Source organism: Cebus imitator, unplaced genomic scaffold (genome assembly GCF_001604975.1).
Source record: "Cebus imitator isolate Cc_AM_T3 unplaced genomic scaffold, Cebus_imitator-1.0 Scaffold28, whole genome shotgun sequence".
NCBI classification, from domain to species: domain Eukaryota; kingdom Metazoa; phylum Chordata; class Mammalia; order Primates; family Cebidae; genus Cebus; species Cebus imitator.
In genome coordinates, this window is record NW_016107343.1 from 5,716,486 (window position 1) to 5,734,963 (window position 18,478).

The 18,478-nt window shown below is 48.1% G+C and overlaps 1 protein-coding gene across 1 annotated transcript in view; it reads right to left on the bottom strand.

The window, feature by feature from the left end:
- Positions 1-222: 222 nt before the first annotated feature.
- SMIM35 (small integral membrane protein 35) overlaps positions 223-18,478 on the bottom strand; it is an 81,195-nt gene continuing 62,939 nt past the window's right edge. Inside the window, exons 2-5 of the mRNA XM_037736689.1 lie at positions 8,287-8,403; positions 7,334-7,367; positions 6,274-6,406; positions 223-1,209 (exon numbers count right to left, since the gene is read on the bottom strand). Of these exons, the coding sequence (XP_037592617.1) occupies positions 6,307-6,406; positions 7,334-7,367; positions 8,287-8,403 (251 nt within the window). The 3' untranslated portion in view covers positions 223-1,209; positions 6,274-6,306. The remainder of the gene's footprint in view (positions 1,210-6,273; positions 6,407-7,333; positions 7,368-8,286; positions 8,404-18,478) is intronic.

Here is an 18,478-nt window from a genome sequence, read left to right on the forward strand (position 1 = left end):
AGCTCATGACTCCCTCCACACGTCTTCCTCTCCCAGTCTTCCCCACCTGATTGATAAATGGCACCACGGTTCTCCTAGTTCAGGTCAAAAACCCAGGAGTCAGCCCTTTCTGCCCCATCAGACTCCTCAGCAGGTCCTATCACCTCTACCTTCCAGATAGTGAATCTAGTCATTTGTCACCACCCCCCACTGTCATCTGGTCAAATTCATTGTCACCTCTTCCCTGGACCACCATGAGGCTCTGTCCTCCTCTGCATCCATTCCTGCTCCCTCAGTCTAATCTCCATACCGCGGTCCTCCTGATGTGGCGCACGGGCTGCATGGGCTCCTCCAAAAGTGGAGGAGCCAGGCAGTAAGCAGATGGCAGGCAGTGGGCACTGCAGACGAGACTTGTCAGGCTGGGAGGATGGGGGACATCAACTGTCTGGGCTGTCATGTGGTTGGGCAAGGGATTGAAGGCATGTGGAGAGTGGGCATCTGGCCCAGCTGGTGCATTCTGGAGGCTTCCGTGGGGAAGACAAGCCAAGGGTTCTGAAAACTTCCTGGCCAGCACCACCTTCTCGCCCATCCTTCACAATCAACCTTTTGAATGAGCAGTCTCTATTCACTGACTCTTCTTCCAACTGCTTCTGCAGCACGGACAGCTCCAGGGACACCCCGCACATGGTATGCTATAATATGTGAATGACCCTGCACGTGGTATGCTATAATACGTGAATGGCCGGATGGGTGGCCATAGCAAGCTTGTTGGTCTGGAAATGCTCCAAGGGCAAACAGAAAGAGGCAACAGCCCCGGGGAATAGAAAGAATGCTCAGCTACTATCTGTTCTCTGGACATAGGGAACTTGTCATGTCAGTTCTGGGCCTCAGTCGTCTCATCTGTCAAATGGACAGAGGACTCCTGAAGCTGACTTCTCTCATTAGTGCCCTGGACACACTGCTATTCCCAAGAGTGCTACATGCAGCACTGACTGTGGGCTCCTGGAGAGCAGAAACCACTCTGATTTCTTTCTGTGTCCTTTGTACTTAGCCAATGCCTAACACATGGCAATGGATGCTCATTTTGATGAATAAATGAATGCGTGAATGAATGAATTTCCTCCATTTGTGGGAAGGAACTTGAAGAAGCATAGTGTCCAAACATGAGAAGGCGACAGTGGTGATGGGAGCTTCTGGCTGAACAGATACTTGGGAGACACTGGACTGAGTCTAAAGAAAAGCAGGCTGTACGTAACTATGATTTTAAACTTTATCTTCAGGTTTCTCATCTTCTTATCTGAGTCATATTATACCCTGCTGATTCCCTTCCCTGCTGTTTTCACCCTACAACTCTTGGGTGTTGTAGGAACTCAGGGCTACAGACCAAACAGGAACACCAAGGCAAGCAAATGTGGTCAGGAGACAAGGCAAAGGACCATGAAAACATTCAACATGCATTCGCTGTTCGGGCAAAACGTTTATTGAGCTTCTGTCATGAGCAGGCCCTCTGGAAATACAACAGGCAATCTGACATGATCCTTCTCCTTCTTGCCTCAGCTGTGCAGTACACACGCACGCACACACACACCACATGGATGTCTCCACCCGCATCCTCTTCTACTTCCTCCACCCCCAGCACTGTGGAACTGTCTAGAAACCACCTGGAGGGAGAAGTATGTTCTTGGGGACCAAGGATGTCAGGGTAGCTGCCAGCTAGGACTGAGGCTAGAAGTGCTGACAAAGGATTATTCAGAGTTACCTGAGCTCTGAAATAGCCTCTCAGCTGGAAGGGACCTCAGGGTCCTCAGGACCAATGGCAGCCTTATACAAACACAGCACCAGGGACTCAGAGAGCTTGCACTCACCAGCTACAAGGGGAGGAACTGGGACTAGAATAGATGTGACTTCTTATACGGCCCACCATCACTCCCACAGTGGTTCCCTGCTTATCGTGAGAAACCTCATCCTCCTGACTGGGGAGGAGTTGACCAGACCCATAGCTCTGCAGGGAAAAACCCACCTCCAGCACAGCCCAATCTGGTTTTTTTTTTTTGTTTTTTTGAGTCTCACTCTGTCACCCAGGCTGGAGTGTAGTGGTGCGATCTTGGCTCACTGCAACCTCTGCCTCCTGGGTTCAAGTAATTCCCTTGCCTCAGCCTCCCGAGTAGCTGGGACTGCAGGCAGGAGCCACCACACTTGGCTAATTTTCGTATTTTTAGCAGAGGCAGGGGTTTCACCATGTTGGCCAGGCTAGTCTTGAACTCCTGACCTCAAGTGATCTGCCCACCTCAACCTCCCAAAGCACTAGGATTATAGGCATGAGCCACCACGCCCGCCCCCACCTGTTGTTTTGCTGGCCTGCTGCTACTCTGGGCAGGCAGAGCATTTTCACTTCTGGTCTCCAAGTGTGAGAATTGGCCAGGCCACTAGCTTCCTGTTTTGTACCAGATCTGTTTAAATATCACGGCTTCTAGATGGTTTTTGATCACTAAGCAGTTTTAAAAAATATAATAATGATCCTCCCATCTGCTCCTGCTTTGGGTTTCTCAGACCCCTGGTGCAGAGAGTGGGGCCCTATAGACTGTGGCCCTCCTGACTCCTGGCACCAGGCCCCCTCCAATGCCACTGGCATGGGACAAGACCATTAAGACTTGAAGAAGAAACTACAGGAGAGAAAAGCTCCCTCTTCACCTGCCAGCCTCATTGTGGCTTAGATCATTCCTTAGGTTATACTTTAATATAGAAAAACCACCATCTGTGTGCTCTGTCTCAGAAATATAAGTGATCATGAGCACAGGGTTGAATGTAGTCAAGGATGCAAAGAGATCAAAACTTTTGGTTTTCAGAGCACCTAGGATTGCACCAGGGATGAAGCAATGCCCAACATGTTCTGAAGAGAGATTGATTTCAACACAATTTCCTGAGAAGTTCCTGGCTATGGCCAGAGCCATGCAAAGTACCGTGGAGAACTCAGAAGAGGTTTAAAACCTGATTCCGCCTACAAGAAATTCCCCTCAAATAGGAGAAAGCAAGGTTAATTTCCGGGAGACTGGATGCCCCCACAATGCGTAGCATAGTTCCTGGCATATAATGGAAGCAGCATGAATAAATAAATGCAAAGAAATAATCAATAATAAAGTTATGGGAGCCTGAGATTATCTGTATTTAAAATCAGCAGAGAGCAACATCCATGAGTCTTACAGAGGCTCCCTGAAGAAGGGAAATTTGAGCTGGTATTAAGAATAAGCAGAATTTGGTGATTTGGAGGTCAACGAAGGTATAAAAAGATAAAAGGAAAAAAGAGGAGAGGGTCAGTGGGAAGCCCAGAGCTGAGGATGGGGCCCTTGGGCTCCCGGCCCTCGTGACTGCCTCTGGGCTCTTAGGGCCAGTGGAAAGAAGAACCATAAAAAGGCAGTGGGGAGGTTCTGGGAGAGGCCCTGGCACAGCCATGGTCTGGATGCCCAGCCAGTGCCCGGCCCAACAAAACCTGTGGCTGGATTTCCAGGCATCTGCTCCGAATCATTTCTAAACAAGCCGGAATCTGCACTTCAGAACCATCAACAGAAACACACAGAGTCCAGGGGTGGGGCCCGGGCCCCACGGGTGAAGAAAGCTGTGCTCGCCAGTGGCCTGCGGAAGTAAGGAAAAGAGGGGGAGGCTGAGGGGACAGAGGGTGCGTCAGAGGGCCCTAAAAGAGGAAGTTGCCCGGTATCAGTTCTGCTCCCAGGGATGGGAAATACCCTCCGTGCTCCCAGCCCCAGGCAGCTGTCCCTGTCTCCTCACCTGAAGCCACAGACCTGGGACCAAAGCCACCTGGGTCCTAGGAACCATCCTCCCTTTCAAGTTTCTCCAAGGCTGCTGAGTTCCGAGCACTTCCAGGGGCCTAGGGTGGCTGGGCACGGACTGCAGACCCGGGATCCCTGCTGATCAGGGTACAGTTGAGAGTTTTATTGGGGCCGAGCCAGGTGCAGCAACTCACACCCATAATCCCAGCACTTTAGGAAGCCGAGGTGGGTGGATCACTTAAGGTTAGGAGTTCGGAACCAGCCTGGCCAACATGGTGAAACCCCATCTCTACTAAAACTGTAAAAGTTAGCCAGGCATGGAGGCGTGTAATCCCAGCTACTTGGGAGGCTGAGGGAGGAGGATCCCTTGAACTTGGGAGGTGGAGGTTGCAGTGAGCCGAGATCTCGCCACTGCATTCCAGCCTGGGCAACAGGGTGAGACTCCATCTCAAAAAAAGAAAAACAAAAAGGAAAGAACAGAAAAAGAAAGAAAGTTTTACTGGGGCCCAATACTCCAGGGGCTAGGAAAGGGGCCCCAGTCCTCAGAAATGAAATCCATGGAAGGAAGCCAAAGTCAACCCATCTCCCCTCCCTGCTACTCCAAGAGACCTTCAAAGAAGGGAGGGGGTCCCACAACCATGAAGGGGCCTTCCCCATTCCCACTTACTCAGGGGCAGAAGACTCGGTTGAAGACCTCCAAATCCAGAGACTTGGAAATTAAGTCAAAGCCTGGCTATGCTGAGACAATGGCCCCCAGACCCTGGCAGAAAATAGGGTAAGGGCTGGTAAGGCTCCTCGCCTTCCTTCTTCTACAATCTGCAAGAACCCAAAATAAGAAAGAAACGAGGCTTCAGGAAAGGGAGGCTAGGAAGAAGAATCACACAGCTTCCCTCCTCCCCCTCCTGCATCTGTTGCTGGACTGCTAGCAGAGGGGCTGGCTGCTGGCTGTTCTAACTGTGGGTTTCAGCAGTGACTGGGCCCCTTCTCTTGCCCTACTCCATCCACAGCAGCCCTGAGGACTCTGCCTCTCTGGATTGAACAACTCTGCACTAACCACCTTCTGAGCTGATATCCCTGTGCACGCTTTGCCTCCAGTCCAGCAGAGGAAGGAGTGATGACTCTTGAGGTGAACTGCCCTGCTGTCCACCAAACTGCAGTGGATTCCTGGTTTCCCTGGTATGTTATCTGGTTTGTTCAGCCTCGCCTGGGTTCCTCTTCCTACTCCCACCATTTCCGGCCCACTTTTGCCACAGGGCAGCCTTTGCATAAGAAATGCAGAACACTGTGAGATAGCGCTCACCCACTCCTCTGTGCCCACCCCGTCCCAGGAGCTGAGGCAACAAGAACATGTTTCTAGACTGTTCTCAGCACTGCACGTCAGAACTGGGAGCTGGCCATGTTTGGGAGGCACTGAGGCTTTCAGCAGTGAGAGACAGGCCCAGATGGGGGACGGGGCAGGGGGAGGGTTTAAAGTGCCCGAACCAAGTAGACAGTGGGGCAGGGCAGAGTCAAGGCCCAGCTCGGCTTCAGGGAAGCTGGCCTCAGGTGGGAAGGTTAAAACCATGTCTGGAATCACCTGTTTCCACGTAACTTTACCTATTAAATCTATGACTAGCTTTCCGGCCCTGGTCTACCCTACAACGGGAGGTAACTGGAGACACCCCATAAAGAAGCTCCCCGCTGGTGTCTGGAGGCCTCGCCCACCCTGGACTGCACTGGGCAGGGCTGGTTCTCCAGGACTTCTGCGACCCCTCCTACAGGAGCTTCCCAGAGCCCAGCTCCCTCCTGAGGAATGGCCGCCTATTTTAGTTCTGTGGGAAAGCCACTGCTGCCCAGCCAGACTCCATCCCTAGATGCCTGACTCTCCAGGACTCCCCTGCCGCAGACTGGTGTGTATCCAGAGGAGACCCCCTCATCCTCCACAGGGAGGGGCCAGGCCAGGTCTTGAAGATCCAAGGGGATGAGGGCAGCCCAGGGGAGCCTGGAAGGGGCAGGAACTGCTGCAGGGAGAAAAGGTTTGGATGGGAAAAAGCAACTGAGATGTGAGGAAGGGAGGAGCTGGAAGGCAGGCAAGGGGAAGTGTGGCCAAAGGGTTAGTGGGCCATGAAGCAGGGGCGGCTCCTGGGCTCAGAAAGCTCAGAACTGAAGTGCTAGAGTGATGCTTCTCGGAGAGACTGGTCATCTGGAAACTTCATCTTAGAGCAAGAATTGAGATTTAAAAAGCTGTGCTCTGGAAGCTTCCACTTTGAATACGAACAGAATCTTCCCAGGAAGGAAAGGCCGAGCATGGATTGGGTGGACCAGGAGAAAACAGGGCCGGCCCAGTGCCGGAAGCGGGTGGGGGAAAACATGACCGCAAGCCTGAGATGAACACCAGAAGACAGGGAATGGTCCAGATAATCTCTTTGAGTTCCGAGTGGTCCTTGGTGCAAGGCTTGGGTGCCTGGACCCTCTTAGGACCTTACTTGGACATCAGGCTGACACGGGAGCTCCCCTACCTCAAACTCACCTCTCCAGGGCTCCATAAGCTGCTGCCCCTGCATCAGACTAGCCTGTTGGAGAACTTCATGTAGCCACCATCTGGGCTGCTGATGTGACCACTGATGGTGAAGGGTGGACCTATCTCCAGATCCTTCGGGTTCCTGAGAAAGATGATCCAATCAGGCTACTGGAGCTGACAACCTAGCCTCTCCCTTGGACCCCATCTCCTTTGACTCCAGGGCACCAACTCACTGACTTGTCTTCCAGAAAAGGAAGTGGGCCACCTACCATAATCATCTCTCAGGGACAAAGAAGATGCAGCCCTGCCTATGGCAAGTAGATGAGATGACCAACGCCAAGAGAACTTCCAGCTCGCACTCCCTAAATCCCTGACTTTCTCATATGTGTCTCTTTTTGATACCTTCTTGTGCCTGACATTACATTATTTGTAATCAGACCTGTCTCCAGCATAGACATGAAATGCTTGAAGACAGAGGCTATGCCCAGTCATCTTTGTACTCTTAGAAACATACCACAGTAGTGGTGGTTATGATAGAATCTTTCTGAATAAATGATGGAAGGTGGAAAAAAGGAAAGATGGATGGATGCATGGATGGATGAAAGAAACGAAGGAATGATCAATGATGGACGATTGACAGATGAATGAATGGATGGATAGATGGAAAAAAGGAAGGGAGGAAAGGAGGGAGGGAGGGAGGAAAAGGCAGGATGGAAGGAAAAGGCAGGAAGGGAGGGAGGAAGGGAGGGAGGGAGGAAGGAAGGCTGGCTCTGCCTGCTTGGGGGAGAGATGGATGGATGGATGGATGGATGGATGGATGGATGGATGGATGAATAGTCCCTGCCTAAGGGTGAATATTAAAAAGATCATTGTCATCAGGGTTTCACATAGTCCTACATTCAAGTTTTTATTCATGAGACTTTTCTAAATTGATTCTCGTGCCCTCTTTTATTTTCTTAGGGTCATGAACAGAAGACAGGAAAAGGAAGCAGTCAGTTCTTATTCTATCTTTGATTCTTTTTCTACCCCCAATGCCCACCTCACCCAGATCTTCCCTGGATTTACTCACCTGATTTGATATAAGTTGAAGACAAAATTAGGCCCTAAGAAGACAATTCAAAAAGAGAGGGTTAACACTTCCAGGGAAAGCAGTCCATCACCCTTCCAAGAATGTCTGGTGCCCCCTCCCCTGTCTGGAGGAGGAGGGTGGCTGGGCTGAGCCTCAGGATGGTGTGGGAGCATCCCAGCCTGCTTCAGCGCTAGGGTCTTGATTACCCTAGGATGAAGGCAGTCCTAGGCTGGACCCCAATAGAACCAGACCTGGGCTTGAATTCAGACTCTACCTCATTCTAACCCCACGACTTCAGCCTCATGTCCCTAATAACATATTTCTCACGTGGAATTTTAAAGAAAATCATATTAGGCAAAAGTGTATTGGCACAGAGTAGGTGCTCAACAAACATCCATGGACTCTGTTAAAGTTAACTGCAGATCTGTGAAATAGTCTCTGTCCCTTGGCATTCCAGCACACCCTTGCAGCTTTCCCAGAGTCCTATGAAAAGTGCAGCCATGTCTCCGAGTTGAGAACATCACAGCAAATTCCAGGAGACTCCCAGTGAAGCTGACACCTCCACAAGCTTAGGAGAGAGTCCCAAGACCCATAGTCAGGGGCAGAGATACACAAGGAGCCAGACTGAGATCACTTGGAGCATGGCCTGTCTAGCCCATTGCTCTCTTATCTAGCCCACAGAGACCCCTGGCATGGCCTCCTATGGGCTCTGAGAGAGGAGGAAGCTGGCTACTTGCTGGGGTGAGAGGAGCCCCCATTCCCTCGATAAAGGCACCATTGCCTCACCTCACCACCTCAACTGCTCAGCCACCCACTCAAGTCTTCAACCACTGCAACCACCACAGGAAATACTTTTGCATCCCACTATGCTGAGGAGTTTGCAGCCCTTCCAGGCATTGCCAACTGCTATGAGAGAGGAAGAGCTGGGGCAACAGGGCCCAGTGCACACTCACCCTCCCAGCAGTACCCACGCTGGTACCACTTGGCTAGGCTGTAGCCGAGGATGGACACGAGCAGCAGTGACAGCCCCACGCCAAGGATCAGGCCCAAGGTGTTGATGGAGTCTTCACCTGCAGAGACACACAGCTGTGTACCCTCCCACAGCCCCCTGCACCAACCCACCTGTATCATGTTCCAAAGTTCCCCTCCCTTCCCGCTGCCCACCAACACGACTGACCCCTGGGAGCCTTGCTCCAAGCCAGATGATTCAGCCTAGCTATACTAAGGTGAAAATGTCTGATACCTGAATTTTTAGAGTGAGCCTATCTGGTATTTGGAGCTTCTTAATCCAAAGGAATAGTCCTCTGATAATAGAGATTGTTTGAAGTCTTTCTGAAGTCACAGACATTCTACCTGGAAAAGGCTTTGCCTATCTGGGGGACAGCCTGGGAGGTCCAGCCTCAGCATGAGCCAGATGGTCAGGAGGGGCCACCTGGAGGGCCCAAGAACACAGACCCAGGAGCCTCGACCCACCCCCTTTGCAAAACCCATGTACCCAGTGGCAGCAGGATGTTAACTCTTGGGCCCTGTTTGCTGCCTGTACTTACCACTTCTTCCCTTTTTGTGGTATGAGCTCTTAGCTAAATTTTTATTTTATTTGTAAAGTCCAACCAGGAAAGAGAAAGAGAGGTTGGAAACCTGCAGGAAGATGAGATAAGCCATAGCAGAAACAGAGAGGGCAACCAGGTTCTGAGGAAGAGGCTGGCAGTGAGAGCACCCTAGGGACAACCCACCTCTGTTGGGCAGGGAATCAGGAAGGCCAGCCCCACTCCTGCCTGATAAGGAGTATGAAAGAATAGAATGATTCCCCATTTGGTGTCCTGAGGCTCCAGGGATATTGCCAAGAGGCCAGGAGCTACAGTGGTTGAGCCTAGACTTTAGGTGCAGGCTAGTCTCTGAGGCCCAGATCCATTGTTTGCAAACTGTGAGACCCTGACACACGTAAGTCCCTTTACCTTGCTGAACTTGGACTGCTCTGATAGAAAATAAGACTAATATTAAATACATATAGATTTGTTGTGACAATTAATAAAGATGCTGTATGTAGAGAGCACTTAGGAGAGGATCTGGCATGCACTAAATGCTCAATAGATGTAAATTACATCATCGTTGTTGTTGTCATTAGTGTTATCAAATGGTGAAATTGTGGTTTTTAAATGTTTCACAATTCTCCCATTTTTGATGGGAGACCGTTGATAATAAAAGCCATTTCCTCCCCCATGCGATGCCCCTCGGTCCTTCGTCTCACTAGCCACCAGGTTATTCTCTACTCAGTGAAGAGAATGTGACAGCCAAATGCAGAGGGAAGGGGTCTCTCCTTTCAGTTTTAAGTTTCCAAAACCCAGGCCCTTAGAGAAAGAGAAAGAATTCACAGCCTAGATAAGAAGTGAGCCAGAGCAAGAATTACCCTCCTCGTCATACTAGGAAAAAAATCTCCATCCTGGAGAGATGAAAGAGAGAAAGAAAAAGGCCAGGTTACAAAAATGCCGATGAGTCCCAAAGAGAGCAACCTTGTTCCCTGCTCCAAATTTGAGCCCCGGGAAGGCAATAGAATCCCCAGATGGAGTTGTGGGATCCAAGAGCTGGGCTGAGCTCCAAGAAAAGCAATAGCCCAGGTAAGAACAGTTGCATGGGATGCCTTGCCAAATGGAGCCTCACAGAGCCTTGAAGAGTTGTTGTCATGGCATGAGAGCAACCTAATGATTCCTGTATTCACAAGACAGATAGAGAAGTCATAGAGAGCCCCTCCAGGCCTGGAAGAGCCATGCAGCTGGGATCTAGGGATGCTTCTTCAGCATCCTGATGCTCAAAGCCTACTCCAGATGATGGCCATCTCTATGGGTACTGGTGTAAGCAGATGACATCAGGAACTATGCACTTCTCCCTACCCTACTCTTAAACTCCCTCCCCAGGAAAAGAGGGGAACAGGGATGTTTAAAGTGACTAAAATTAAAATTCTGCCATCTTTAACAGGCTGAGACTGAAAACAGAAGTTAGATTTTAGAAAAAACAAAGTTACATTTCTTGCATACATGAGTTTATCAACTGAGATATATGCCTCCTACTAAGACCATAATGATGAAGATGATAAATATTATTACCATGTGGAGGCAACTACTTGTCCACCAAAATCCATTCTCCTCAGCCTCCTTTGCAGTTATGTGCCAACCTGAATGACGATAGCTGGACAAATGTGGAAGTCACATGCTAAAGATGGCAAAGCTGCTATCAAACTGGATCCCTGAGTCACCATATGGAGGAGAGCCATCTGCAGACATGAACACCTACTTAGACTAGAGGTCTAAGTGAGCTTCTGTTATGTTTCAGCCATAATTAGTTTGGATCTGCTTGTTAAAGATATTTAGCCTGCTTAACCAATGTAATTACTAATCGTATTTCACTCTCTGGAATGCATTTCAGCTATACAGCCAGGAAAAAGGAAGATTCAGGAGATGACATACTCCTGTGCTATGGAAAGAAACGCTTATTGATGACCCCAACCTGGAGTCCAGCATGGAAGTGAGCTATTGTTCCAGCACCCCAGAACACAAGAACAGCTTAGATGCTGGCAGAAATCATGTGTGGGCAGTGGCCATGGGAACTGGAAGATGCTTCAAGGGAGGCAGCTACAGATGGTTGAAAAGGGGAGGGGAACAATGGAACAGCCTCTTGCAAGCCCTAGGCTTTCTGCAAGTATTTAATTGCATCTTTATAGGGTGCCAGCCTCATACACAACCCACGGGTACCCTGAGTTCAGTGTTGACCAAGCAATGAGACAAAGACGGGTTAAGAGTGCATAAAGTGGGGCCAGGGGGCCATTGCAAAATGGAGGCTGCAAAGGCCCTGAGCTCTGGTTTTCTGCAATATTTATTATATACAATCACTTTGATCTATAGTACAGATGGTGGGGTGAACCGGTGAAAGGAAAGCTGTACATCAAACATAAGATTAATAGCAGTGGCAGTTTATGTGAGTTTTCTAAGAGCTAAAAGCAGGTAATTCTCTATCTGCAGCTGGTGGGAAAAGACTTAACAAGGAGCGTACATGTCTGGCTACATTCCAGCCATTCAAAGGAGTATTACCTCCTTGAGCATCATTTTTAAAATGTCAGAGCTTGGGTCACTGTACATGGGAACATGCTGGCATAGAGAGGCCTTCCTCCCCAGAGGCCTCCTGCTGCCTTCCACAGCTTATTGTTCCTGATTTCTTTAATACATTACTTCTAACCAGCTTATGTGGGCTCACTGTAAACCCTTCCTCCATTGCTATTTCCCCCAACAATCTTCTCTGTGCGAGGCACTGTTCCAGGCACTTGTATTAAAGCAATAAAACATATGAAAACCTCTGTCCTAATGGAGATTACATTCCAGTGAAGGGAGACAGGCTACAAACAAAATAAAGAAATTAATTACATAGCATATTAGAGGGTGGTACATACTAGAGAAAAAAAATAAGCTGAAAAAGAGATAGAAAGCATTGTGTATGGGGAGAGCAGTTTTAAATAAAGTAGTCGAGGAAGACCTCATGACAAATGTGACAATTGGGGAGCAAAGACCTAAAGGAGGTAAATTAGTTCATTCTCACACTCCTAATAAAGACATACCTGAGACTGGGTAATTTATTTTAAAAATTAAAAAAAGGTTTAATTGACTCACAGTTCGGCATGGCTTGGGAGGCCTCAGGAAGCTTACAATCAGGGTGGAAGGGGAAGAAAACATGTCCTTCTTCACATGACGGCAGGAAGGAGAAGAGTGCCAAGCAAAACAGGGGAAAGCCCCTTATAAAACCGTCAAATCTCATGAGAACTCACTCACTATCAGGAGAACAGCATGAAGGTAACCACCCCCATGGTTAAATTACCTCCCACCTGTTCCCTCCTACAACACTTGGGGATTATGGGTACTACAATTCAAGATAAGATTTGGGTGAGGACACAGCCAAACCATATCAGGAGGTGAGAGAAGAAACAAGCCATAGAGATATCTAGAGTGAAAAGGTCTAGGCAGAGGGAACAGTAGGTACAAATTAGGCAGGAGCATGCCTAGCAGGTTCCAGGAGCATCCAGGAACCCAGAGTGATGAGCAGCAAGGCAGCAGGAGAGGAGGTACCAGGAGCCAAATAATGTAGTGCTTTGAAGGCAATGAGGGTAGCTTGGCTTTTCCGCTGAGCGGGAGTCACTTGGGGACTTGGAGAAGAGAAGGGACATGACCTAGTGTTTTAAAAGGATGTCTCTGGTGGGCTACTGTTAAGAATTGATGAGGTAGGGAATGATGCCAGAGAAGGGGGACCAGTCAGGAGGGCACTGCAATATCCAAGCAAGAGACAGTCATTGGAGGAAAGAAGTGCAAGGAAAGAGGCCAGGGTCAAAGAAGATCATCTCTGCGGATGACAGAGAGAGGGACAGTGACCTAAGAGCTCAAACCTTCAAGAATGAGGGGGTAGTGACCCACAGGTGGACAGACAGATGACCACACAGCATCATAGCGATACTGGTGGTGTTTGTGGAAGCTGGGGTTTGAAGGGTTTCATCAAAGAAAAGTCTGTCCAAGAGTAGGAAATACCCATAGGAAAGCCCCAGCAGGGAAATCACAGGCCTTCCAGAGACCCCGAGGTGAGGGAAGGAGATGCTATGTCTCTGTGGTTACTTTTTTGTCCCCTGTACACAGTGCCTTCTTACTTAGGCAGCTTGCAGAAAGAATTACTCTATTTTACGTCTCGATTTTTCTAGGATGCTCCTTTAACTAATATTCTTTAGACTTCTTTTTAATACTTTTACACTTTTATTATAAAATATTTCGTGCATACAAAAAGTACATAAAATAGCATCAAGGACAGCCATGTGCCTACTACTGATTTTTCAAAGAATTCTAAAATCCTGCCACTCTTACTTTTAGTTTGATTTCAGGGTAGTTCTCTCCTATCTCTCCCTCCAAGTAAATACTCTCCCAAATTTGGTGTTTTTAGCTATTACTTCATATTTTTAATAAATTATGTATATCTATGTAGATATAAAGATATACAGCAATTTTTTAAATTATACCTTAAGTTCTGGGGTACATGTGCAGCGCATGCAGGTTTATTACATAGGTATACACATGCCATGGTGGTTTGCTGCATTGATTCCCCCAATCATCTATATTAAGTATTTCTCCTAATATTACCCCTTCCCTATCCCCCCACCCCAACCTATCCCTCCCCTATCCCCTGGTGTGTGATGTTCCCCTCCCTGTGTCCATGTGTTCTCATTGTACAACATCCACTTATGAGTGAGAACATGTGGTGTTTGGTTTTCTATTCTTGTGTCAGTTTGCTAAGAATGGATGACAGTTTCCAGCTTCATCCATGTCCCTGCAAAGGACGTGAACTCATCCTTTTTACAGCTACATAGTATTCCATGATGTATATGTGCCACATATTCTTTATCCAATCTATCACTGATGGACATTTGGGTTGGTTCCAAGCCTTGCTATTGTATACAGTGCCGAGATGACAAACTTGCTCTAATTAGGCAGCACAACTAATTAGCTGTCAGTATGACCCGATGTCAACTAGGTCACAGGGTCAATAGAGTTGAATCCCTGCCTGCGGTTACCCTACCCTGCAGCCAGGTATCAAATTATAGGCTTAGTTGAACTGGAGATGAATGTCATTGTTTATTTTGAATAATTGTGTCTGTTTGTGTTTCATTCCACAAAAATTGCCTCTTGGCATCACCGAGCTCAGCCTCCAGTCAGTCATCCTCTGGTCCTGCGCTGCCATCCTTCCAACCTTCCCACCCTCGTGCCTGAATTCCACCTGCTGTCTGCCTCATAAAGACTCCCAGCCCCCGGCCCCTCCGATTTCTCTCACTTCATCAGCCCTTTCCTGGCTTTGCTTTCAGCCCCCAAGGTGAATCCTCTCAACACACCACTCACTTGCAAATATAATATCTTCATCCTTGTTCTTCTGCCACACCCAGCCAGCACCACTGCAGCCCTGGAGCAGGCCAGACATCCACCCACACCACCCCTGCACCTGGGCGCTGAAAGGTCCTTCAGCCACAGAGTGGTGACCACAGCAACATCACTGTCTACAGCAACCAGCGGAGATTCCACCCACAGCAGTGTGTCACCTGCGTGCCCACGGTCAGCTCTCTCCCCACAGTGGCTCTGTCCATGTTTCAGAGTGCTCTGCAAGGTGCCCATCGTGCCTCCCCTCCCCCAATGCTGTCATCAGCTGCTCTGACCTCCTACTCCACAGAGGAGGCGGAGGTCTGCACGCAGGAATGCCTCATATCTTGCCTCTCCTTATCCCTCCCACTCCCATTCACACATCCATATCCAAACCCTTCCTGAGTGCCCTTCAGTTTCCAGGAAGGTTTATCTCTATCCCTTCAAAGCCTTCTGAACTCTGTTCCTCCTCAAGACAGAGCGCCAAGTGGCAGGTCCTTCTGTGCCTTCCCTGCCGCCCTTTCTCCAGCAGGGAGCTATGCCCACGTCTCCCTTCCTCCAACACACCACTGTCCCTTGAGGCTACCGCTGCTCTAGCTGTGGCCAGACCTCCATCCTTCCCCTCACCACTCAGCTTGGGGAGCGAGTGGCCAACTCTTGTCATCGCCAGTTCTCACGGAAATGTGTGGCCTGGCTCTTTTTCTCCTTTATTCACCAGTTCCTTGCACCTCCGTCCACGCTACACCCCTCGGTGGCCTGGCCTCTGCCCCCTTCATTCCTCTGGAGCTGTGTTTGCAGAGGCCACCGATGGCCTCCGCTGTAACTTCTGCAAATGTTGTTCGATGACATGGCTTGCCTCCTCTGCAGAGTTGGCCTGTCTTCCTGGAGCCTTTCTCACACAGTGATTGTCCTTCTCTGTCTGGATCTTCTCCATCATCTCCACTTTGTATGTCGGCGTTCCCGAGGGTTCCTGTGTGCCCTCTCTTTTTCTTGCTTTTATTCTCTCCCTAAGGATGTCATCTTCTGCAGTTGCACCTATCTTCTGGGTGCTGATCTCTCCCAAATTCAGCTTTCTGATCCAGAGGACCCTCCTGAGCTCTAGACCTAGATATCCATTGCCCAGTGAACATCTCCTCAAGGGGTCTGGCAGGTACCTTGAACCCAACACGACGATGGAACTGCCTTCCTGCATGTCCCCATTTTGATCAGTGGCACTGCCATCCACTCTGTTGCCTAATCAATACCCAGGAGTCACCAGGCCTCCCTTCTCTCCCTAACTTACTACCTCCAATTGATCGCTCAGTTCTGCTGACCTTCTCTTCCCGATGTCCTATCCACCTCTCCCCTGTCCCTTGCCCTGGGTCAGGCTCCCACCACCTCTCCAAGATGACTCTCCTGGCTACCTGGAGGGCTGCCTTAGTCTGGGCTCGCTCCTCCCAGTACGTCCCAACCCTGGCCAAAGGAGCCTCTCAGGGGCCAATAGAATCCTGCCTTCCCTTGAGCAGCAATGCCTCCACCACTTGATCCTCAGCCACTACCTGGCCACATGGAGCCTTCAAAGAACCATGATCTCTCCTGCCTCTCCACCTTCAGCCTAGAGCCTCTTCTTCCTTCACCACCTCCTCTGCTTGGCAACTGACAGATCATCCTTCACAATTCATTGCAGATCTCACATAGCCCAGGGATGTTTCCTTGACATCACCCTCAAATCTAGATTCTGGGCTGTCCCCCAGTGCTCCCCAAACCCCCATGTTTACCTCTTCTAGCACAGATTACCTGTCACTGTGGTGCTATCTCAGCTCTTCTTTCTCTCCACCAGAGGTCTGCGGCTGTTTCTCCCATTTCCAGATGCCTTGCCCATGTGGCAAAACAATAGTATATGATTATTTAATCAATAATCAAGGAGGACTTCCTAGAAGAAGCAGCTATTAGGTGGTGTTTTGTAGGCAGACACAAACTGGTGTGAAGAGGAGGATGAAAATGAATTGCATAGAGTAGAATCTGTGACTCAGGGTCCTTCAAGAGCCAGGGGAAACTGAGGGAAATGATGGTTTGCAGCTTCATCCATGTCCCTGCAAAGGGCGTGAATTCATCCTTTTTATGGCTGCATAGTATTCCATAGTGTATATGTGCCACATTTTCTTTATCCAGTCTATTATTGATGGGCATTTGGGTTGGTTCCAAGTCTTTGCTATTGTAAACAGTGCCGCAATGAACATAATAGAATGATTTATAACCCTTTGGGTATATACCCATTAATGGGATTGCTCGGTCAAAAGGTATTTCTATTTCTAGATCCTTGAGGAATCTCCACACTGTCTTCCACAATGGTTGAACTAATTCACACTTGCACCAACAGTGTAAAAACCTTCCTATTTCTCCACATCCTCTCCAGCATCTGTTGTCTCCAGATTTTTTAAGGATTGCCATTCTAACTTGCATGAGATGGTATCTCAATGTGGTTTTGATTTGCATTTCTCTAGTGACCAGTGATGATGAGTTTTTTTTCATGTTTGTTGGCTGCATAAATGTCTTCTTTTGAGAAGTGTCTGTTTACAGCCTTCGCCCATTTTCTGATGGGTTTGTTTGTTTGTTTCTTGTAAATTTGTTTAAGTTCTTTGTAGATTCTGGATATTAGCCCTTTGTCAGATGGGTAGATTGCAAAAATTTTTTCCCATTCTGTTGGTTGCTGGTTCACTCTAACGACAGTTTCTTTTGCCATGCAGAAGCTTTTAAGATTAATTAGATCCCATTTGTCTATTTTGGCTTTTGTTGCCATTGCTTTTGGTGTTTTAGTCATGAAGCCCTTGCCTAATTGCCTAGGTTTTCTTCTAGGGTTTTTATTGTGTTAGGTCTTATGTTTAAATCTTTAATCCATCTGGAGTTAATTTTTGCATAAGGTGTAAGGAAGGGGTCCAGTTTCAGCTTTCTGCTTATGGGTAGCCAGTTTTTGCAACACCATTTATTAAATAGGGAATCCTTTCCCAATTGCTTGTTTTTGTCAGGTGTATCAAAGATCAGATGGTTGTAGATGTGTGATGTTACTTCTGAGGCCTCTGTTCGGCTCCATTGGTCTACATCTCTGATATATAGCATTGTTTTATATGTTTGCAAGCTTTATGAAAATTATATTAGGACCATTTCCACTTCTGACCATGGTGGAATGATAGGGACCAGATTTACTCTCCTACTTTAATAACTAGAAAACCAACAAATTATGTAAAACAGTGGGTAAAGGTAGTGCAGAACAGTGATCCCTGAAGGAGGGAAGTAAAATAAATAGCTCTCTAGGATTGCCTGGCTTATTGACTGGGTGAGTTCCCCAAGTTCCAGTACAGGAGAGAGAACCCAGAAAGAGCCCAGCAGACAAATCGAGGGGTCAGAATTGAGAGTTCAGGGAAGCCCAGGCAGCCAGAATTTACAGGACAAAACACCAGAGAGAAGGGAGCTGGACAGAGACAAGGATTCCCAGAGATCTGCAAAGGGGTCCCCAAAGTCTTTGTTGTGGCTTGCCTTTTAATTTTGCTTGTAATGTCTTGTTTGAGCAGAATTTTAACTTATATTTTAATCAATTTTATCTATATTTGTGCTTTTTAAAAATCTTATTTAAGACATTCACCTCTACTATAAGACATACTTCTTAATTTTTTTCTAAAAGTTTTAACATTTTGTTTTTTACAGTTTAGTACTTTAATCAACCTGGAATTAATTTTTATACATTATCTTCATAATTTTTATGTAGAAATTAATTTTCCACTGTTTTCCCCTTCATCACTGGTGCTTTCATATATCAAGTTCTACAGATGTGCCTGCTTCTTTTTCTGAGCTTTCAACTGTCTTCTATTGGTCTATATGTCTGTCACTGGACACTAGACATGTAATGACAAGCACTGTTACATTATCTTAATTACTATGGCCTCATAATAAACCTTGGCTGGGTGTAGTGACTCATACCTGTAATCCCAGCACTTTGGGAGGCTGAGGCAGGCGGATCACCTGAGGTCAGGAGCTCAAGACCAGCTTAGCCAACATGGCAAAAAACCATCTACTAAAAATACAAAAATCAGCTGGGTGTGGTGGCAGGCGCCTGTAACCTCAGCTACTTGGGAGGCTGAGGCAGGAGAATTGCTTGAGCCCAGGAGACAGAGGTTGCAATGAGCTGAGATCACATGATTGCACTCCAGCCTGGGCAACAGAATGAGACTCCACCACAAAA